The sequence below is a fragment of the Sorex araneus genome, chromosome 3, assembly GCF_027595985.1.
Source record: "Sorex araneus isolate mSorAra2 chromosome 3, mSorAra2.pri, whole genome shotgun sequence".
NCBI lineage: Eukaryota > Metazoa > Chordata > Mammalia > Eulipotyphla > Soricidae > Sorex > Sorex araneus.
In genome coordinates, this window is record NC_073304.1 from 108795580 (window position 1) to 108809558 (window position 13979).

At 47.3% G+C, this 13979-nt stretch overlaps 2 protein-coding genes across 5 annotated transcripts in view; one reads left to right on the forward strand and one right to left on the reverse strand.

Moving 5' to 3' along the window:
• Positions 1 to 8706, forward strand: part of VSTM2A (V-set and transmembrane domain containing 2A) — a 174284-nt gene extending 165578 nt beyond the window's left edge. Inside the window, exon 5 of one of the 2 annotated variants that reach the window (XM_055131847.1) lies at positions 5543 to 7124. In XM_055131847.1, coding sequence (XP_054987822.1) covers positions 5543 to 5658 — 116 coding nt within the window. In that variant the 3' untranslated portion in view covers positions 5659 to 7124. Of the gene's footprint in view, positions 1 to 5542; positions 7125 to 7379 lie in introns of those variants that run through there. The other variant, XM_055131854.1, reaches the window with a different exon arrangement.
• SYNDIG1 (synapse differentiation inducing 1) overlaps positions 2909 to 13979 on the reverse strand; it is a 203333-nt gene continuing 192262 nt past the window's right edge. For all 3 annotated transcript variants that reach the window (XM_055131845.1, XM_055131844.1, XM_055131843.1), the window contains one exon: positions 2909 to 4105. In XM_055131845.1, the coding sequence (XP_054987820.1) occupies positions 3947 to 4105 (159 nt within the window). In that variant the 3' untranslated portion in view covers positions 2909 to 3946. The remainder of the gene's footprint in view (positions 4106 to 13979) is intronic.

Genomic DNA, 13979 nt, shown 5'->3' on the forward strand with positions numbered 1-13979 from the left:
GTGGAACACTAAGTTTCCTTGGAAAGGCCGCTCTTCAAGACCAGTCCGAAGAGGCTTTGAGAAAGCAGGCTGGCCACTGCCTCAGTCTTCAGGGTCTGTGGACAGTCATTTCTGTGCAGGGTGGCAGCTGTCAGCAATGAGAAATGAGCCACATTGGCCTTTGGCACAGATCCACTTGTGGGTGTGTCGGCCTTGGGCAGGCAGAGAGGTCGGCGTCATTGTCAGTGTGTGCAAGCACCACTCCAGCAGTGGGCCAGACTGTACTCTGCCATCTGGACACAAGATACATGTCACAAGTCAAAACTGATGCCAGGGAAGTCACTGACACTTGTTCTAGTCAGGACTTTCCTCAGGAGTCCTCATAGCTCCCAGTCAGCCGGGGAATACCAGGTCCACAGAGATGCCAGGAAGCACGTGATGCCAGTTCACCTCATGAAACCAGAGACTGGTGAGCTGGGGACACCTGGCTAGTGAAGTCAGGTCAGCTTCACACAGCAGCAACTGAGAGATGCTGAGTTGAAGGATGCAGAAGAGAGATATCATATAGGGTGACAAGGTGGGTGCAAGAAATCCTGTCCAGGAGCCATCTTCTTGGGTATCACCTCTGTCTCCTTGCCTTTTCCCCATGTATCTCCCCAACAGACCGACCTGCCACCATACACCCTCCTTCAGGTCCTGTCCCTCTGACTATGTGACTTAGGCCCATAAGTGGCTTTTCTCTCTTCAGACAGTCCCAATCGAGACAATCCGATGAGAGGAGCAGTGGGTCAGGGAGGTGGAAGTGGGGAAAGTGCCCAGAGGGCTGCAGTGCAATGAGGAGGCCCAGGCTTGATCCCAGTGTTCCATGGTCCCTGGAGCACTGCTTGGGGCCAAAACATAAGAAAATAAAGCAACAAGCAAGCAGCCATGGACTAGGACTGAGCTGATGGTCTGGTTGCTTCGTGAATGTGCTGTTTTCTGGAGCACATTATGGGGAAGTTACTGGCCTGTTCTGGGTCTGTAAAGAAACTGATTGTGGAAATTGCATCTTAGGACTGAAAGGAGCTGGTGAACATGAAGGCTTTGGCCTGTGGTGAGGGGCAAGGAGCAGAGTCCCCCAGAAGGGCTTTGGGACCAGGCAGGCCAAGAGCTTTCCACCTTTCACAGGTGGCTTTTCTGTGCCTGGGTGAGACTTCTTGTCTCACCTGCCCACCGGGGTTCTTGGGGCTCAGGAGACAGTGTGGGCCTTGAGTTGGATCAGGACCTGCCAGAATGGTACCTTATTCATGGGATCTGACGACAACTAGGACAAATGGCATCCCACTGCATTTAGAGGACTGCTTGCTACCCAGTGGACACCAATATAGTCACCAGTCACTGGATATGATGCCTGCCACACCCTTCTACTGAAGCCAAGCTGGTCACAGGACCAGCCTCAACACATTCACTGCTTCATTCACTGAAATGAGTGTGTTGTCTCTGAGGCACACACACACACACACACACACACACACACACACACACACACCACGCAGAAGCACATGACACCATGTGTTGGTTCTGGAGGAGGACTTGGTAATATCTGCAGGGACAAAAGATTACCTTGTGGACAATCTATTCAGAAAGGAGGAGGAGATGGGCGGCCGGTCCAGAAGGCTGTGCACGAGTGTTGTGACCATGCTGATGAGCGTGGGCAAGCACAAGCCAACTCTGTCTTTAAACCTGGAGCTCTGCGCCCCTGGGATTTCCATGGGCCCCTTTGTACAGTGGCTGTAAGCCCTGAGAAACTAGGGTGAAAGGCAGAAAGGGCACAAACAAGTGTGGGAGAGACCCTAACTTCTTAGACTGGGGGGTTGACACCACATGGAGCATAACTGAGTGTGGGGGCCACAAAAGACTTTCAAAATAGAATTAATGATTTGTTGTTATATCTTTGACCTGAATTCTTAGTTTAGATGCCCGGTGGTGATCTAATGATTTTTTTGGTGAAAAGAGGCCCCTTGAGTGTAAAATGTTTCTAAAGCCCCAGGCCAGGGACTGGAGAGAGTCCACAGAGGGCAGGGGCTTATCTTGCATGTGACTGATCTGATTTTAATCCTTGCCGCTGTGTTTGGTCCCCCACCCCACAAGGAGTGATCCCTGAGCACCACAGGGAGATCCCCAAACAAAAAAACAAACAAAAAGAAAAGCACTGGGTTTGACTCTTCATGGTTCTGGAAGGAATGGCAAATTATTGGTGCCATACTCGGGGGCCTGGGTTTTGCCCACTCATTCACCAGCCATCCTGAAGAGTTGACCACATCCATCACCCTCTCCTGAGAGGAACTTGGAGGTTGCACTCACCTGCCCAGGATCACACAGCTACAAGTCCACAACTGGATTCCAAGCCAGGCAGTGTGTTGTTAGTGGCCTGTCTGCTCTCCAGATTACTCTGACTCTGAGGGAGAGTATCAGGGCTTCTCATGGTCTGCTGAGAATGTGCTAACAGGACGCAGGACCCCTCTCATGAAGCCAGTGCTGGTAGTTTTCAGAACATGAGGTGAGTATTTGGGGGTGGGGGGCAAGAGAGTGAGACTGGGGGGCAAGTAGGGGGGTAGGTGAGCAGAGAGAGGGCAGAGGATGAGGCGCAGAAGCCAAGGCCCTGTTGCAAGACAGGATCTGAATTCCCACTATACCTGGCACTAACACATGGACCCCCAAGCCACCAACACTCCAGTTTCTGGGATGGAGAGCCCAACAGCACGGTGAAACACAGTTCCCGAACAGCGGGCTCTGCATTCCTTGGCAGGGAGGGCTCAGACTTTCCATCCCTGGTACTGTAAGCAAGGTTAAGTAGATGGGTCGGTTATACTTCCTGTAAGAGGCCTCAACTCTGCTCAGAGGGGATGTCCTTGACTCTGCAAGAATCAAGATTAATCAGCAAGAAACGTCGTAAGCCAAAACAATTTTTTTAAAAAAGCTCAATGACCATTTTTGCTAAATAAAACATCAAACAGCAGTGAGATGGTATTAAAATGTCTCTGATTATGTATTTATCAGCATTCATCTGATAACCGAAGCAGCATGAAGTAAGAGTTGCACTTCAGAAAAGGACAGGAAAACAGCTCTTCAGAGCTGCCAGAGGAGGCTCCTCTCCTTCATAAGATTGCCAGCAGCGCTTCCCAGGCCGGGGCAACAGCCAGCTCTGAAGCATTCGCTGGACCTTCAAGCTGCTCTGCCCTACGGCTCTTCCTGAAAGCATCTGGAGCAAATGTGGGGGGTCCTTCTTCGAGGTATGGTGGAGGGTCTGTGGCCTGCCCCCAGCCCAGCCCCTGAGGTCCCAGGACTGCATATTGCTGCTGTGTTGGCTACTCAGCCAGACACGTCTAGGAGGATGCCGAGTACTTTGGCTGGAACAGCACTTGGGAATGACACTCTGCCTGGGGACATGTCCTGAGCACTTCTGTCTCTGCATCTTCAGGGCTGGGTCCATCTGTAGCCCCATGACAGGTGGAGTCCCACAAGCAGCATCTGTCTCTCTCTCCCCTGTCCAGGCCCAATTTCTTCCTGCAGGGGAGCATGTGGACTGGGGGATGCGAGAGAGTCTTGCAGGGTCACAGACAGCAGAATGGCTTGTCCTCTGCCCTCTGCTTATGGCGCCAGACTCAATAAAATTAATTGCCACCCCCCAACCAGCAGCAGTTGGCCATTGTCGTATTGCTAAGTTGATGGCCTTCCTGGCACAGGTGGAGGTTGAGGGGAGAGTTCACTGTTGTCCACTGGGCAGAGCCCATCCAGAAACAGCCTCAGGAATCAGGATCTTTGGAGCTTCCCTTTGGAACAGTGAGCAGTGCCCAAGTGTCTCGTGCTTACACAGTGCTGGAAAAAAAAATATGAAAGCGAACTCAGAAGAAGTCCGCGGGGAGGAACCTCCAGGCTGCCTGGTGCCACCTGCAGCACTTCCTAGTGCGTCCGGGCTGGAGGAAGCTCAGAGGTGGTTGCTCTTGGAGAGGTAGGCGATGAGGGCCACGGCCACGCCCACATAGATGCCAGTCCCGATGGTGATGGAGAGCACCGCCAGGAAGAGAGCCCGCCGGGAGCTGGTGCTGGCCTGGTGGAAGTCCCCCTTGGCCACCGCTTTGTTTGTCTGGCAGGGTTGGAAAGAGGAAGTGAGAAGAGAGAGGAAGTTAAGGTGAGAAAGTGGGGTCAATTGATAAGAGCTTCTTCCCAGCCCTGGAGGTGACTCATTTTGGAGAGAGGTGAGCCAACCAGTGCTCCGGGCAGCTGTGGGGGGCAGAGCTCCCAAAGGCTGAGAAAGGGATGAGGCCTCAATATCTCCCTCTTTCTCCCCCACTGCAAGGCAAAGCCTGTCTCCCACTGCTGAGCTCTGGGGCATCTACAAGCCAAAGGATAAATGTCTCACCTCTGGAGTTGTTCTGTTTCCTCCAGAACGATGGTCTATTTCATTATCACTAAATAAATTGGCATGCTTGCTTCTAATGCATGTCCACATTTTTTTTACTTCATCTACAATAAGATAGGGGAGTAGGAAGGAAAAGATAGTTCTCTTTTCCTGGAGAGAAAACTCTGGCACAAAATCATGTGAACTACTTAAGATCTTACCCTTTGGCAGGTGGCCGTGGGCTGATGTTTCTGCCTCTCTTCTATGCCATCTTTGGAGCTCGTCAAGTTTGCTCGTGAATAAACTAGTTTTATATGACCAAAATATCTATTTTTTTTGTTTGTTGGACCACATGGGGTGATGGTCAGGGTTGATTCCTCACCCTGTGTTCAGAAATTACTTCAGGAAGACTCGGGGAATCATGTATTGCCAAGGATCAAACCAGGGTTAGTTTGCCACAGTAAGGCAAGTGCTCTACCCAATATGCTATCTCTCCAGACCCAAAATCTCTATTCCTAGTAACTCGATTGCTTAAGAATAAATTTCTTCAATGAGATTTGTGATACTTGTGTCTCAAAATAACAAGAAACACGTAGGGTTCAGTTAACTATACCTGACCTTGTACTTTTGTGGCCAACCTCAGACCCCCTTCCCAGCCCTTTCTTCTCTCTCTCTCTGTCTCTCTCTGTCTCTCTCTTTCCCCAAGACAGATTAGAAATGAGACATGAGACCCTGGTGTTTGTCCATTTCCACTGCAGTCAGGAATGCTTGTGGTTATTTGGTGAGATCTCAGGGGACTCTGTGCTGTATTTCTATTGTGTATGTAGTTAAACTGAGAAGGATTTTGCTCCCTTGGCAAAATAAGGGGCTTGTAGGGATGATGTAGCCCCCCTCCTCCTTTCCATCCTGGGATGTGAATAGGATCCAGAGTGTTGGATATTAACCCTAAGTGGGTTAGGCTTCACCAGTGAGTTGCCCCTTTTCCTCCTCCCAGAGAAGCTTACTGTGCTCTTGCTAGCATCCCCGATGTAGTTCAAGCTTATCTTTAACCTTTCCTTTGTGTTTTACCTCTCATTGTCACAGTTCCCCAAGTCAATCTTGATTACCTGTAAACCAAAACTTTCTGGTAATTCTGTATTTTGTATTTGTAGTGAATTATCTGTTTTTCTATTTCCCCTATAGCCCTTTCATATTTTATTATAGAGAAAATCTCCAGTACTATAGAGAAAACTTCCAGAACCCAACCACAGGTATGCTCAAGGCCACTCTCCACATGCTCAGATGAGCCTCACCCATGAAAGAACCGACAAAGGAACCCAGGTATGCAGGTTCCAGGTATGTGTCTGAGATTTCCAAGCCTGCTCAGATCAAGACTGGGCCTCCTCCACCAAGATCCTCAGTTTTCCAGTAGCTTGACAGTCACACCCACAAACTCCCTCTGGCACCATGTAATCTCATCAACAGCCAAGATCCAGAGACTATAAAACAAAGCTCCTGGAAGAGAGAGATGCAATTTTTCCTGGAGCACATGGCCGCATTTGCAGCCGTGTGACCTCTTTATTTTTATTTTTTCCCTCACAGCAGAGCCTGGCCAGCTATCCATGACATATTTAATATGCCAAAACCAGTAACAAAAACCTGCTCTTCATGTTCCTGGAGTAAGCAGATGCCATTGGGCTACACTTGCATGTGACAGGGACAAATGAAGACGTTACTGGTGCCTGCTTGAGCAAATCAATGAACAACAGATACAGTGATACTATAGAGCAATTCTCTTTGGTTAAACACAGAAAAATCATTAATGCTGTGTTCCTAATATTGGGGAACTGATTGACTCTGAAATATATCTACTAATGGGCATTGGTCATAATTACTTGACTCAGGTTTTAGTTGCTGTATTTCCTAACACCCCAAAAGGGAGGTCCCACCATGGGACTGGGATGGACCTGGGAAAAGTGGTGAAGCTATCCTGGCATCAAAATGGGACAGTCTAGAAAGCACAAATGCACGGTCTTGATGCAAGGTATTATGACAAGAGATAGGACCCTCATGGGGAAGGACAACTGGGAATTACAGTAAAAGTCTTGCTTGCTCTCAGAGCCCAGAGAACTAAGTGTTGGTTTGTCTTTGCCCCTTCCTTTGTTTATCCAAACAACTGCAAGTATTGATAAGAAGTAAACTTAACATATACAACTAGAAGGAAAGCCAAAAGTAATGTAGATGTTCTTGGAAGACAGAATGTTTCCTTCAGTTAATCTCCCCAAGAAAATTGCCTCTGCTGAATGTTTTATCTCTGTAAATGATCAATCACACCTATGTCCTATACCTCAACCCCTCTCAGATGCTCTATAAGTATGGTAGCAACTCTGCATTAATGGCCATTTTCACCATCAGACTATGGTCTCTCTGCTTCTCTGCTGGGGAGGTGTGGGGTGGGAAAGTAGCTTGATCACCAAAATCAGAGGGTGCCCGCATATTATTTCTTGAACACACATCCGAAGAGGACAGATTTCTCCAGAAAAGCAGGGAAGTAGTGGTGACTCTTTGGCACCTCTTAAAACACGATCAGATCTTGCACCTGGAGTGGTGGAAGGAGGGAGAGATCCTTGCCTCTTGGGCTGCTGCTAGCTGGGTGGAGGGCTTCTTGTTGACACACACCCCTCCCTGACCTGGAAATGTGTGTTGGGGGTAGGGGGCTTGAGTGTGATTAAACTTTAGTCATCAGGAAATGACATGAGTAGGCTCTCACTTGGCTGATGCAGGTGGGACATTAATTGATGCTGATGAAGTTAACTCTAAGACAGTGGCTGGGGGTGGGGGGGCGCACAGTGGGGAGATTCTGGTCATAATAAAGACAGAGCCTGCTTCTGGCAGAATGTTTTTACTTGTTGTTGAGCCCATTTCAAACCATCGGTTTCTCACCAGGTCCCATTAGCCATGTGTGTCAGTCTCAGAATTTCAATGTTTTGTTTTTAAACTTAATGTTTATGTTTTATATTTGATTTTCTATATTTCATAGGTGAGAATGGGGAATGGCATCTCAGTCACTTAAACTGAACTACAGTAACACCTCCAGAATGGATGAAGGATTGTACTTAATACTCAGAAGATGAATTTCCTTCTTCACCGCCTGACCGTGACCTGGCGAAATGTGGTGATGGGAGCAGGTCTGAGAAATGACTTGGTCCTTCTTGTAGCCTTCATCTCTTTTTGTCTTTAACTTCTGGATACTGATGGTCAGTTTTTGTGTCTTGTTCTGTAATCTTTATTTTTTGGCTTGGTAGATAACCAGGAGTTCACTGAGGACAACTTTAAATGAAGCAGAGCTAAGGGAATACAAACTGGGAAATGTCCTAGGACAATGGTAATTGAGTCTTAATGAGCTGAGTTTCATTTTATCTAGCAGTGTTCCCACATGCTCTAATTCCTGCTGTATGGATCATGCAACTGCCTTTCTTGAGGTCGTGAGCATTAAAACAGGACTTTGCTCTTCTCTCTGTCACTGCACATAATTATTTCAATCCACAGAGAACTCATGCAAGAGAGGAGGTGAGGAGATGGAGAATAAGAAAGAATAGCCACTGGACACTCCTTGACCAGGAGCCCAGGACCCTTCCAAGAGCATCTGCATCTTGACACTGCCATTGGTATCAGAATCTACACATATGAGTGATGCCACATAGAACCTGTCTTCTGTGAGCCACCAAAATCTGCCTGAGGGAAGATCATCCATCTTTTGAGTGCCGGCTGGCCGGGGCCTGGGCTTCTGCCAGTGGCAGAAACTCACCCACATTCTGGAAATGACTTTAAGAGTGAATATGTCAAAATTAGTTATTTTAGTCCTCCTTGGGGGTCACTGAGGTGCCTGTTCCTGGCTGCTCTGGGAGCAAACAATTCATTTTCTGGACAAGAGGACTGCTACCAACTGTCCCACCACCTGCAACCTCCAAGAAGCTCTGTGAGGCTATGACAGCACAACCATGCTGCACACCAGACATTGTGGACTAAGGAAGGTGAACCAGACACATATGCACTTCATTTCAGAGACACGTGTTTAATCCTACAGATTCCATACCAAAGACCCAGGCTCTTCCCAAGTTTCCCGGCTCTGTAGAAAGGCAAAGGTACATTCCTTATCAGGGCTCATATGTTTGTGAACTTCTGGTGCTAAAAGACTGAACTTTGAGTAGGGTGGCCTTTTTGTGAAGAGGTGTGTGATCTCACCGCATTCTCTGGAAACCCTGCATCCAGCTGTACCAATGCCCACTAAGAGGGAAAGAGGGAGAGAGCTGCAAATAAATGGAGTCAACTTTGCATCTCTGAGAGGGACAATAGGGCATGGGTCTTGGGGGTTGAGTTTTTCTTTTCAATACCCATGATGGTAGCACATGGGGTGTGACTATTCAGATGTCCTACCCCAGGTTGGACTGTGTGTCTGTTTAGCATCACTAATCACAAAGGTTTGGTGGTGCTCAGACCTGGTAAACCTCTGAATGGCGCAGTAGCTTTTGAAATTTCCTCTATCTGAGCATCCCTGGAGCTCTATCTGTTACTCTATCTCTTAACTCTCTATCTGTGACTCTCTGGTTGCCAAAATACCTCCCATTAGAGCCCCTGCCACTAGAGCAGGGAGTAAGCTCTGTCCCCAAATGTCCTGCTGACATACCTGTGTGAGGCAGTGAAGGGAGCCAGAACCACAGAGGCATATGTGGTAGTCTGCAAATGTCAGTGAGTGGTATTCACGCTCAGAGCTTCAGAAATCTGTGGTCAGCACTCACAAAACTTTTAGAACAAAGAAACAAAGAAACCCTTCCATTCCAGCAGACAAAATACATAAGGCCATGCAAGTTCTCAAGTTTGTCCAAATACTCAATCCTAAATCAGCAAGTAGGATCTCGAATCAACATTATCTAAGATGTTAATGGAAATTAAGTCATTTCTAGAAGAGAAATTCAAACAACTCAAAGAATATCAGCTTCAGAAAATTAAAGAAGCCAAACACATGGAACCAAGAAAATTAAAGAATATAATAGCAGGTCACAGCTGCAGAATTTAGAAATCCAAGAACTGCTATCATGGAATTCAAGGACAAGATACAAAGTTTCAACAGTAATGAAGAGGCAAAAGATAAGACACTAAAGAATAGAGCAGAATTTACAATCCCATGCCATCTGGGGAGGGATTTTCCCTCTCCACCCTGTTTTTCTACGCGGAAAATGGTGGTGGCAGCAACATCCACGTGGCGAGAGCCACCTCCTAAGACTCCCAACCCAGAGGTATGAATTTTGCAGTGACGTTGCTCATAGGAAATCATGGGGGGGGGGGCGAGGTGTTACCAGCACGCCCTCTGCCCAGATAAGATCTGGAGCTGTTGAGCACGAAACGGACCCTCTGCTCCTAAAGACTATGATACAAGAGGTCTTCTAACCCATTTTGGTACCCAGAGTGGCTTCTTACAGAGATGCATCTAGATTGTGAACTGAACTAAAATGTCAGAAATCCAAAGCTGCGCGGTTGTGAGCTCATAGAGTCTTCATTCTCAGCAATGAAAATAAATTATTAAATGAGGCCTTTTCAGCAGGCCTGATTATTGGGGGTAAATTCCAGACAATAAGAGTGAGTTCTCTATTGAAATATTGAATGTATTCGAAGTATAGAGAGAATAATGTGAAGATCATTAGCTACTTAGGTGGGGGGTGGGTGGGAGGGGGGTATATTGGGGTTCTTGGTGGTGGAACATGTGCACTGATGAAGGGATGGGGGTTTAATCATTATATGACTGAGACTTAAACCTGAAAGCTTTGTATTTTTTTCACGGTGACTCATTAAAATAAAAATTTAAAAAAAATCCACTTTGAGCACACACACACAAAAACAACAAAAAAAGAATGGAGCAGAATAGAAGAAATGTAATGGCTAACAGTAATATGAATTATCTCTGAATTATAGGAATACTGGAGGGAGAGAAGAAAGAGAGAGGTAAGGATAACTGGTGTGAGATTATAGCTAAATCAATAGTCTCAGAAAAGGGGTTACTTGCAGATTATAGAGGCCCAAAGAGAACCAAACAAGAGAGACAGAAGAAGAGTAACACTAAGATATCATCAACAAAATAGTAAGAGAGGAAGAAAAGAAAGAGAAAATAGGAAAGGGAAAGGGAAAGTGGAAGAAAAAGAATGAAAGAGAGAAAGCAGACAAAGAGAAAGAGGAAGAGTTACAAAAAGAGAAAGAGAGAGTACTTAAGGCATTAGGAGAGAAAACCTCAGACATTCAGGTAAATTGGGATGAGACCCTGTCAGGAGGAATACCCGATCACTGCACTTCTCTTGTCAACATACCTCCTCAGATGGTCTAAGGGCTAGACACGGATCCCAGTTACCCTTCTCCTGATACCCGCACTTCGACTTGCTGCGGGCTCCTGACTCTGAGCCTGGCTATGATTGTCAGTGGGCAGCAAGAGGGCCTGGCAGCTGCCTCTCTCCTGATTACTGTGGATATTTCCCCAGCTTGGTGCCCAAGAACAGTAACAAGCACTTAGATCTTTCCCACTTTCTGAGGGTTGAAACTTTGGGATCCCTTGGCTGTCAATAGATTTTCAGGGTCCTGGGCTGTGGACACCCCAATATTCTCATGTTGCTGGGGGCTGAGTCAGAGCAGTGAGTGCACTCCTGCACCCCTTCTTCATCTGCTGACTCTGCATGGGCTCAACGGCAAATGCCTTTTGTTCATGGGGACTGTGGACAGAAACTTCTGGATCTTTACCCAAGGTTGGGCCAGCCTCCAACCAACTCAGAGAGATGCCTTCTCCTAGAGAAAAGGTTCAAGATCCCTCGCCACCAGGTTCCCAATCTTATGTCAACTGGGGACTTGCATCCAGAAACTGTGAGGAAACCAGTGGCCATCGGGTGAATGAGCTCCTCCAGGTGCAACCCCAGAATGTACACATGCATAAGCACACACTCAACACATCATGGTCTGCAGTGCCTCCAGGCAAAGCTCAGTCCAATTAGGAAAAACCCTCGTGGAAATGGGAGAGTTGGACTCCTCAGAGGAGGCCCAGAGGTGGTCTTTCTCTGTGGTATACTGCTTGGAGGGCAGCTTGTCCACGAGCAGTTTTCTCTCCGTGCAGTGCAGTCCCCTCCAAGCCAAGAGGTTACTAATGTTAGACAAAAGTGAAGGTGATAGAAAGGCACTAGTCAACCCCTCTGACAGGCCTGCAAATGACATTCCCTCCCTGGCCCTGAAACCTGCAGGAAAGTGCCCTACTCCCTTCCTGGGCTGGAACTTTCCCGCAGCCTGAGCTTCCTCTCTTGCTCTCCTACCTAAAGCTGTCAGGCCTAAAGCTGGTTTCTTGTCTTTGGAAAGATTTTTGTCGAGAAAACTGAGTGAGCAGGACTGGCTCTATCCTGAGAACTATCACATGTACTTTCTGTGGCCAGTGTAGCATGAAGAAAGCATATGATGGGGCCTGAGTAAAAGTCAGCAGAGGTAGTGAGAGCCTCATGTCACAGCCTGGAAACAGCCACAGGAACTGTTGGCCTCAGGTAGCATCACACAGCCGACTCAGGAAATGGCCTTCAGCCCACAGCTGGCTGTGCTAGCTCACCCGGCTCCCAGGGGCTGTCCAACACATGTTGACAGGTGGCAATGTCCAACACACACCCCCAGCTCTTGGTGTAGAATGCAACACTGGCCCTCTGCAGTCACATGCAGAAAACCTGATTTGAAATCATAGTGCATGTAAAACGTGGGGGTGGGGAATGTCCCTCCCTTGAATGAAGTGCAATTGGAAAGGAGGAAATGAGAACCAAGCCAACAGAGAATGCACAGCCTGGGCACGTGGCTCTCACAAGGAGGTCACCAGTAAGGCGGACACACTGCAGGAATGCAGAGGTGCCCCGAATCAGCCCTCAGGTTCCTGTCGCGATTAAGTCCTGTTCACCCAGAGCAATGCAGATAAGAAGATCCTCCCACACGGTCCCATTCTCACTTCCTCATGCTCAGGACTTCCTGAAAGATCAGTTGTCAGAGGAAGTGAAATCCGTACATACGTATCAGAACTGCACCGGATCCACTGTCAGGCCCCAGTGCTGGGAGGGTTAAGGGGACGGTTCTGTCACAGACTTCCTCCTTCTTCCCTAAGCCAGCATCTTGGCTGTCATCACCATAATGTCTTCCCTTCCTGCTCTCACCTAAGGGCTTGACTTACCCTGAGTTAGTTCCCAACACCCTGCAGTCTCTGTCTTTCCTCCTTTCATCCTACCTCAGTGCATCAATGACAGGTAGAAATTCCACACAAACCACCCTGCAGGACGCACAGTCCAGAAGTTCCACATGGCTGGGAAGCAGTATTTGGTAACTGTGAAAACAGAAGTCGGAGTTGCCAGGAATTGGAATTTGGAATGCCCAGGTTCCCCAAAAGAGACAAAGGATCCAGGCATTTGGATGAGGATGGGCAAAGGATCCATCCTCATCAAAGAATGAGGTTGAGGAAGGATGCAGAAAGACTGACATCATATGCTATGTGTCCCTGGTCCACTCTCAGAGAAAGGGTAGATGCTGCGGTCATTGTGGGCCCAGAGGATGCAGGGGTTCTTCTAATGGTGTCCTTTGTACAGAGAACATGGGAAAATGACCAGTTTCTGCCTGGAGAGTCCAAAGCAGAGAGCTCACTACCAGTTAGGGGAAGAGACCTTGGCATTCCCTAGGGACTAGCCTGGGTTGCCAAGAGGCTCATCTTTAATCCTGTCCAAGAAAAAACAACCAAGACCCAAGAGACTTTCATAATGTTGGCAAATAACAAATGGCCTGTCTCAAGTAAACTGGAGTTGATGATGCAGAAAGTGTGTGTGTGTTTGTGTGTATGTTATGTGTTGTGTGCTGTGTGTGGTCTGCAAAGGGTCCAGGTGAAATTCCCAAATGAGAAAGAAAGCTTCACACATTGAACCCAGAAGGAAAAAGACCCCTATGACAATATGACTCAGGTAAGATGGACTGGAACCCTTATCTCTCCTGACTCAATATGCTTACCCCAAGTGGAAGACATCATGGCTAACAAACTGAAGTGGGGAAGGATGACCACAGTCTTTCTTCCTAGGCATGCAGGCATGTCCACCAAGTACTCCCTAAAGGAACAGTGCTATGTGCCAGCCCCAAGACGGCTCAAATGGAAAAGGATCGAGTACAAAATGTGGGTAAGACTATGTAAAAGTCCAAAATTCTCACACACTCATTACCAAAGTGTAAATTCATATTCCCAGCTGGTAAACACGTCAGGATTCCTCACAAGTGAACATAAATATTGATTGCAAAACAACTTCATTTCTAGTGAATACTCCACTGATAGTATGCATTCACCAAAACACATCAAATTCTTGCATGGAGGACTATGTCAATCACAATAGTCCCCAAAAGGAAATGAGCCAAATATGTAACACAATAAAAAGGGACCAATAATAAATGTGGCCAATAGCAGTAATGAAATGTATCATGGATGTTAATGAATGAAATGTTGAAAAACAAAGCCTCGTTAAATTGACATAAGAACAAAAAGAAACCTCATTCAGTTTATATTAAGGAAATTCATGCTAGGTGAATACAGGTGAGTGGGTATTTTGGG